General features: G+C 40.0%; 1 protein-coding gene across 1 annotated transcript in view; it reads left to right on the forward strand.

The window, feature by feature from the left end:
• Positions 1–8,031, forward strand: part of ACTR2 (actin related protein 2) — a 33,139-nt gene extending 25,108 nt beyond the window's left edge. The window contains exons 8-9 of the mRNA XM_074341239.1: positions 1,897–2,029; positions 5,346–8,031. Of these exons, the coding sequence (XP_074197340.1) occupies positions 1,897–2,029; positions 5,346–5,516 (304 nt within the window). The 3' untranslated portion in view covers positions 5,517–8,031. The remainder of the gene's footprint in view (positions 1–1,896; positions 2,030–5,345) is intronic.
• Positions 8,032–9,047: the final 1,016 nt, after the last annotated feature.

The following is a 9,047-nucleotide window of genomic DNA, read 5'->3' on the forward strand; positions in this document are numbered from 1 at the left end:
TATTCAGTGGATCTTGTTTACTTAGGTAGATTCCAGTATTTGTGCTGACAAATCATGCCATGGCTAATTATGTTGTGCGTGCTGTGTCTGTGTAATGTTGGGCATGTATATTCTGAAACAATATCTGGGGTGGGGGGAGTAGTTGGGTGGAAGGGTGAATGCGTGTAGTTTTGTTATTGCTCAGTTCCTGCCCCTTCTTCTTTCCCACCAGTAGTGCATGAGGTCACCTGTGTCCCCGTAGCTCGTTCAGAGTTTGTCAGCTTTGCTACTGTCGTGCCGGTCTAATGAGTGAGAAATGATATCTCAGTGTAGCTTTAATTTGCATTTCTCTTAAGAGTGAAGTTGAATGTATTTTTCTATTTCTAGGGCCATTTTTCTATCTTTTCCTGATGAATTATCTGTTCATGGCTTTTGCCTATTCTTCTATAGGATTTTTTAATTTTTTTCCCCCTCAATTTTGAAAAAAGTTCTTTTTATATGAGCTCTGTGATATCTATTGTAGATATTTTATAATTTTTCATTTATCTCTTGCTTGTGGTGTTTTTGGCCATACAAAATTTTGTTTTTATTTAGTCATATTAAAAGATTTATAAACTTTATTGCATCTAGAGTTTGAGTCATAGTTTAAGAACTCTTCTCTACACCCAAGTTACTGAGAAATTCACTCAGAAGCATTTTGTTAAGCAAGTGTTTGCTTACTTGTTTGTTTAACCCCGAATTAAATAACAGTCTAATTTTTGTGGGATGGCTGGGGAACAGGACAATAATGGAAATTAATAAAAATAGCAATTGACTTACAACAAGCTATAAATCTAATGGAAGATGGTCAAAAGTCTAATAATTACAATAAAATCTCATAGTAGAAGTTAGGTAGATGCTTTTGTCGCTTGATTTAACGACCATTAATAGTAAAATTACATTTAAAAGTGCATGCCTGTTGGTGGTGATTAAAGTTTTGGCATTCCTGAAGTGCTGGGGTCTGGTTCAGTAACCTCTCCGCAGAGCTGGCATTGTAAAGTAGCCCAGCTCAAATGTGTTTGGTGTGTTCTGTGTGTTGAAAGCATTCTTGTAAATGCTCACGGGCACGTATCACATGTGGCTACACCTCAGTTGCTTAGCTTATGCCGCACTCATGTGCATACTTCTGCAATTAAATACAATACAAAACCTCTTCTGGAAGCTAGAATTACAATAGCCTCAGCCCTTGAGAAGCTGAAGGTAAGTAAAAGCCTGGAAGCAAGTTTGAATGAGGGCAAGATGGATGTGACTCAGCTCCTGACCTTTACTATGAGAAGGGTTCCTCAGACCCTCACTCAGATTATATTATTTTACCACACATGTGGTTATTTTAGATTTGATTATCCAGTGTCATGACTGGCAGCCTATTTAGGGAAGAAAAGAGGACTGCTCTAAGAAGCAAACCCATCAATCTGAAGAAAAATAACAGCTGACAGCCTCAAGGCAAAGGAACAAAAGGGAAAGCTACAAAAGGCAAATGGAAAAATTCAAAAGCCAGAACTAGAATCATGGTAGAATATGGTTAATTGTAGTAGACAGCCACGTCTTGGTGGCCCCCGGGAAGCACTGTGGTAGCGCAGTCCAAGTACTGCAAGTTTGTAATGGAAACTGGACGTTATTAAGAGGCTCAGTTACATTCTCAAGAACACATGTTACATTCTTTGAAAGTATTGTCATCAAAATTACAATAACTCTTCTATACGTAAAGAGGGTTTGTTATCTATTAACAGTGGTAATAGCAAACATTCAGCCCTGTGGTTTACATGTTGAATTTTATTTAATTCTCCCAGCAACCACCTGAGATTGGCATTAAAAAAGGAACTCAGATACTGTTTTCCTAATCTGAAACCCTAATGAATACCTATTATATCTTTCTAGATCTGAATTTTATAAGCACATTGTGCTTTCTGGAGGGTCTACTATGTACCCTGGGCTGCCATCACGGTTGGAACGAGAGCTTAAACAGCTTTACTTAGAACGAGTGTTGAAGGGAGATGTGGAAAAACTTTCTGTAAGTATCCATCCACCAACAATCCAACTGTTAACATAGATTTAAAAGCCTGTAAAAAGCTGTGAATCTCGACTACCACCAGAGGGAGCAAGAGGTCTTCCTAAACAAACTGCTCATGCAGTCTAGTGCAGCCTTGAAGAGGTGGGAAGTAAATGGTTCAAGATGAGCTCTGTCTCAGAATGGTCCTGGTGCCCGGTCAGCTCTACATTGAGTGGATGAAGTGACTAGGTCCAAGACCAAATGTTCTGGTTCTTCTGTAACTAACAGCCTGGAACCGAGGTGCCTGTAAGTGCGTGGGAAGAACCTGCTCTGCTGTGGAGAGAGATGTGCCACCCTCCTTGGGTTTTTGTTGTCCGACTTGTTTTTTGAATATGTGATGAGTCTTCAGTGCTCCTCTTGAACTGTCTCATGTTTCTTTCTTGTTTTTCTGAGGAGGGAAGTTGATTAGGTTTATTTATTTATTTACTTATAATGGAAGTACTGGGGATTGAACCCAGGACTGCATGCATGCTAACCACACACTCTACCACTTGAGCTGTACCCTCCCCCATCTCATATTTCTGATTCTAAGTTATTTTCTGGATGTTTCTTGCATATGTCTCATCTTCCCAGTCAGATTGTACAGCCCCATGTGTCCAGTTATTTTTGCATCCCTGTCAACTATCATAGCTCTTGAAACAGGGTTTAACTGGTGGTTGTTGATACACGGAGTAGGAAGAAATTTTTAAACTAGTATGTAATAGTTGATGGTTACTTGGCATTGATTTTTTTTTCCTACAAACTCTGGATTCTGTGAAGTACACTATACATACTATGCACTCAACTAAGAATCACTTAATTCTGCATTAATCTATAGGGTCATCTCACCAACTTTGATCAGTTGCTATAGATAATTACATCCTACAGAGGGCTGGACGTTTTGGAGACACTGTTACATCTTTCATTTGTGACTGAAATTGCGTATGGGCTCATACATTAAACAAATTAAAAGACCAAAAAGGAGCCATGTTGTCTGAGTACTTCACTCATTTGTCTTATTTTATTGAGTTATACATATAATTTAAAATCAGCCTCAGGTGATTATTCAGCAAATATTTCTTGAATTCCTGGATGCCAAACACTTGTCTCAGTGCGGGGACAGATAAAACAGAAGTCCCCGCTTTCAGTCTGTGAATAATGTATCAGCAGTGTTAAGCACTGTGAAGAAGAGTTGGACTGGGGGCTGGCAAGTGGTAGTGACTGGGGGAGGTGGTGTGCTCCTCCGTGTAGTGTGATCAGGGAAGGGCTCCCGTGAGGTAGCTTTGGAGCAAAGACCTGAAGGGAGTGACGGAGTGAGCAGCCTGACTCTCTTGGGGGGAGAATCTTCCAGACAGGAACAGCCCCGAGTTGGTGGGAGTGTGCAGATGTGGCTGGAGCAGAGTGAGCAGGGGAGAGGGCTGGGGGTCAGCTCAGAAAGGTAATCAGGATGTAGGTCTTATTCAGCCACGGTAACGAGTTCCACTTTCCTCCTAGTGAGCTAGGAAGTCTTGGGAGGAGGATCTTGAGCAGAGAAGTAGGATCTGACTTGTTCAAAGGCTCATTAAGTCTGGCATGGTGAATAGATTGTTGAAGGAGGAAGGAAGAAAGGTGGATGTAGAAAGCTGGGTTAGGAGGCTCTGAGGAGGGAAGAAGTATATAGAACAGAGGAGGAGGTGTGCAATGGTTGGAGAGTGGAAGAGAGGAGAGCGAGGTAACGGGATTGCTGAGCAGCACTGAGGGGCTCAGTCGAGGTTAAAGCTAGATGTTGAGTTTCTCTCACACCGTGTTTAGTTGCCTGAGGGCAGGGGCAGAGCAGAGAATTGATCACTTGAGTTAGTGTTCTGCTGAATGAGAGGGAGAGGACAGGGTCACTAAGGATGACGTCAGGACACGGTGGAGAGAGCTTGCACACATGCGCAGCAGAGCGGGAATGAGAAGGAATAACGTGGGGATCTGTAGATGCCCTGGGCAAAGAGGAGTGGTGGACGGAGTAGTCTGATCGAACAGGTTTCCGAGGGGCTGTGGAGTTGCAGGGAGGAGGGAGAGAGAAGCAGCAGTGAAGAACCAGAATCTCTGTTAGCCAGCCTCCGGGGTTAGGAAGGGTGTGAGAGACAAACTGCAGCCAGCTGAGAAAGCTTCAGGAGCAGCAGTGTCCTGGGGGCCGGCCAGGTTTCCCTGTGAGTGCGGGTGGCCAGACCACAGCCCTGGCCCACACCTGGCAGTTTTATGAATAAAGTTTTATTGGAACACAGTCAGGCCCATTCTTTTACACAGTGTTACCTATTGTCACATATGGCCTGTGGCTGCCTTTAGGTAGTGCCAGAGAGACCCTCAGAGCCTCGAGTGTTTACTTTCTGGTCCCTTGCAGAAGTTTGCTGACCCCTGCCTAAGAGTAAAAAAGTGACGAGAACAGTTAAAACCGTTAGGTTAGCCTCAGAATTGGTTAATAAATAAACTGATGTTTTTCTGTGTCATGTATTATGACAGATCCTATGGTTCTTTTATGTGATGTAAAGGCAATTTAGAGGACATAGTTATTTTGAGTCTTTTTTAAAGGATTTATGACTCTGTAAATAAAATTACTACTTGATTTTAAGGTTTCTCTCTTGGGTGTTGACTGACCATATAGATGGAGGCCTGTCCTTGTTAGACAGTTAACAGTGGCTACAGAGTATAAAACGTTTCCCACTTGTCTTTAGTTTTGGTTACTGTGTTCATTTTTTCCAACATCCCTTGGTTTATTTTGGCCATATTTGGCCTTGTTTATTTTGAGAACATTTTGTTTGAATTTGAGACAATAGAAAGTGAGCTTTGCTTATAAGAGAACTTCAGTCTTAGTCCGCTGCACAGGATTCCAGTCATAGGGCTGTTGGGCCTTGAAGAAACTGTGGAAGCCCCTTAATGAACTCTTCATCTGACAGCTGGCCAGGTGGTTTGCCCACTGGTGGGAACCCTGCCACAGTCAGGGCTCTGGTGCTTAGGCTCTCCGGAGGGTGACCATGGAATTCATTGTTCAAATCAGGACACTTCTGAGAGTGACAAGGGGTGCTGTTAATGATGGGGCCACAAGTGTAAACGGGGACCATTCTGAGCACCCTGGGATGGATGTGAGATCTGGCTGTGAGCTTTGGGCAAATGACAAGATGTCTCTGTGTACCACAGGTACCAAATCCTGCCGTCCTGCTTACATCACAGGACCTTTGTGAGAATTCAACAAGAGAATGTATGAAAAAGTTGTTTTCATAAAGCGGAGCACTACGCACGTATGATGTTTTATTATCTGCTCTTTCTCCCTTAGAAATTCAAGATCCGCATTGAGGACCCCCCCCGCAGAAAGCACATGGTATTCCTGGGGGGTGCGGTTCTAGCAGATATCATGAAAGACAAGGACAACTTCTGGATGACTCGACAGGAATACCAAGAAAAGGGTGTCCGCGTGCTGGAGAAACTCGGGGTGACTGTTCGATAAACTGCAGAGCTTGTTCCCGTCACACCCCTAATGCTTTCTTTTTTTCCTTTATTGCCAATCTTTGAACTCATTCAGCTCCAGGACACGGAAGAGGCCTCTCTCTGCCTTTTGACTGGAAAGGTCAGGTTTTATTCTGATGTCTTGGGGAAGCTTTGTTAAATTTTTGTTAATGTGGGCAAATCTGACTGTTTAATTCCACCACTTCCCTACAAACACGAGAGGGCAGGGGTCCTGACTGCTGCTCTGTTTCTTCTAAGTAGGTGTTTAGATCACTCCTGTAGGCTTCCTATTTTCACTTTACTGCTCTAATGCTGCTAGTTTTAGTCTTTAGCACACTAGGTGGTATGCCTTTATTAGCGTAAGAAAAAAAACCTTAACAGGAGCTTTTACATATTATTGGGGTGGGGGTGGTCGGGGCTGGGTGGGCGGCATCTGAACCCTTTATGGTGTTTCCTCTGTAGTGTGGAGCTTTCAGCGGTTACTGCTACAGCTTTAAGTACCTTAAAGCTTCTGGTTTTAGGAAAATGTGTTAGGCTCAGAACTAGAGTGTTTGGTGTGGGTTTTTGCGTGGAGGGAAGGGGTGGTCTTTTGATTTTAATTTTTTGATTTTTGAGCTTTTCTGCTCTGGGGTACGTAAGATGAATTTTATTTACGTAGTTTGATCTGGCAGGTTTTCTACTTTGGTCTGCCTGAAACTGTTTTCATCTGATGTAAAAAGCAAGTGTAGTGTCCCATTACCATGTGGCTTAAGGATTTATTTGTTTTTTTAAATCAACCATGTCATCTAGAGCTAGACTCCCAATCTATCAATGGAAAAGTAACATTGAAAAAATGCTTTTGGAAATTCAGATTACAGGCAAAAAGTGCTTAAGAGCTGGTATTTTCTAAGTGCTTCTGTTTATGCCAGAAGCATTAGGGTAACCCAGTGCCAAGTACCGTTCTTGCAAATTACTCTTTTATATAACTGACCAGTGCTTATTTGATTAAAAAAAAAAACCAATAGACACATAGCAGGAATTACTGGCAGTGGTTGTAACCGTTGGGGTGAAAGTGACATGGGAGTGTGGGGCTTGTTGCCAGTAGTTCTCACTAGTTTTTTTGTTGGTATGTTTGATTTGAAACTTCGAAGTGAGTAAAATTGGACTATTTAAAATGTTGGCCAAAAAAAAATCAAGACTTAAATGTGTATTTGTGCTGAAAAACGAATCATAACTTCTAAATCTCAGCCATCTTATGCTGGAAAGAAGAATTGTTGGTATTTTGTAAAAGTTAGCAGACTAACCTGTCAGAAGATCATATTTATGAATCCGTTGGTATTGATTGCTATCTGAAAAATATCGAATAGTACTCAGACTTGAATTCCTTCTAAATTTGAAAAATAAAGTAATAAATTGTATCACGTGAAGTACAAAATGCAGGTTCTGGGAAAAAATGTTTTCCTTTATTTCAAAACATTCTTTACTAATAATGATTTTGAAAGAAGAAGCTACTTTTTGGTGACTGAAATTGGAGAAATTACTGGCTTGTAGCATCTCTTTTGTGAGAAAACTTAAAAATCAGTTTACATGAAATAAGCAGCAAAAGAAGGCTGGTTTTAATTATGCAGTTTCTGTTAATATTACATATTTTTTGTCTGTTTTACCTCAATTTGAGCAAATAAAAGAAGTTTGCCTGCATGCTGGACATGCTTCAGTACACATGATAGCCTGTGAATAACGTCTATTAGATTTTAGGGACGTGTCGGAGTCACTTTGGAATTCTAAAGTGTTCCTAAATCATGTTCTTATAAATCCCCCCAGGTTTTTGAGTACAGTTGTTAAAGGACACAGATGTAGGATTGGTACCTACTAGTTGTTGATTTCAGGTAAATGGATTGACTCTCGCTTGACCTTTGGTCATTTTAAAATATGGGGGTAGAAGACAACAAAGCCTGGGATAGACTCTTAAATAAAACAGTGAAAGCATTTGTCATTTGTCCCTTGAATGTAGAATTTGGTTTTAATTTTATAATTCTGCTAGCAAACATGACAGTTAAAATGATGTATTAATATATAGCAAGAGTATAATTTTTAAATTACATTTTATAATTTTCGTATTCCAAGGTGAAGTAATGCATTGCGTAATTTTTTGGGGGGTGGGGGAAGTATTATGTTTAATTGGAGTTGTCAAGCGTGAGTCCCTCAGAAATAAAAATTTTTTCTGTTTTAAAAGAGATCTGATTTATAGCTCTTGAAAACCATTACTAATACTTAAATTTCCAATAATGATTAAAATTCTTTTCTTTTAAAATTAGAATTGCCCATGCCTTGATCTTTGAGGAGGGTTTCTTAGAAATAGATCCTACATTTAAAGTTTTTTCTTTAAAATGTGGTGTTGATGTTAACTTTCACAGTTCTGAGCACTGTCAACAATATCTGGAAAGTATTTTGAGAGATCAATGGAAAGCTAAACATTCTAAATTTAACATGAATACACTTTTTGATTCAGAAAATAAAATCAGATTTTTCAAAGTAAATCTGAATTTTGTCTTTGTTTTTCCTCTCAGTAGCTTTTTTCTTTGGTTTTATTTTCTTATTTTTATTCATATTTTCAGTTTTGTTAATGCAAGATAGATTGACAACTTTATGCTAGTTGATAGACCAAATTCAGTTCAGTGTCATTCAGTTTAACTAAAAAATAATTGATTTTTGGTGTGATCTTTATTTTTTGATGTGATTTTAAATACATAAGAAAAAAATCCTAGAAATAAGAGCAAATTACAGCTGCAGCTCTATTACGGATGTTTTTCCTCAACTAGGCTGTTTTGTTTCCAGGAAGGTTTAAGGTGGCTTTCGCAGTGCTTGGAATGCTCAAGAGACCTGTGTGGAACATGCCTCTTTCAAGAACATTTTAGCTCCTCTGCAGACTTTTAGGCATATTATTTTTTAACAAAACAACTAAAGGCAGATGAAAATTTATTAAACTGACCCTTTCTTGCTTTCCTACTAGCCTTTGAGGATGAGGGGCTGGGGAGTACATGCAAGTGTTTTTGTTTTTCCTTCTCCGTGAACTTGTGCGCTTGAACCTCATTGCTCCCTTCATGGCCAAAGTCCCCCAGGACTTTCTGAGGTTTGCCTCTCGTGTCTTTCATTTAGCCTCTGAGTCACCAGAAGAATAATGTGACTGCTGTCTTTATGTGTTACAGAGGGAGAAAATCCTGGGCCCCGCACTAGGTGCTGTTATGGAGTGAATGTCTCAGTGCTCTTGGTATTTTTTCACCCACAAACCTTGACTGCTGTACAACTGAGTGTGGTTATTAACTGTACTAATTTTATTTATTTTTTATTTTTTTATTTACTTATTTATTTTACAGTTTACTCTTACTCAATCTGTGCAGGATACTACTTTTTTTTTTTAAACTGTATTAATTTTAGAACCATCAAAGAGGGTATCCAATTAAAGTGAACCAGAAACTCGAGGGTTGATTTTACTTCAATACTTAACATGCTGTCTAACTTTGGACTAATTGGCCAACTACCCACAGTACCTGGG

This window comes from Camelus bactrianus, chromosome 15 (assembly GCF_048773025.1).
Source record: "Camelus bactrianus isolate YW-2024 breed Bactrian camel chromosome 15, ASM4877302v1, whole genome shotgun sequence".
Classification (NCBI taxonomy): domain Eukaryota; kingdom Metazoa; phylum Chordata; class Mammalia; order Artiodactyla; family Camelidae; genus Camelus; species Camelus bactrianus.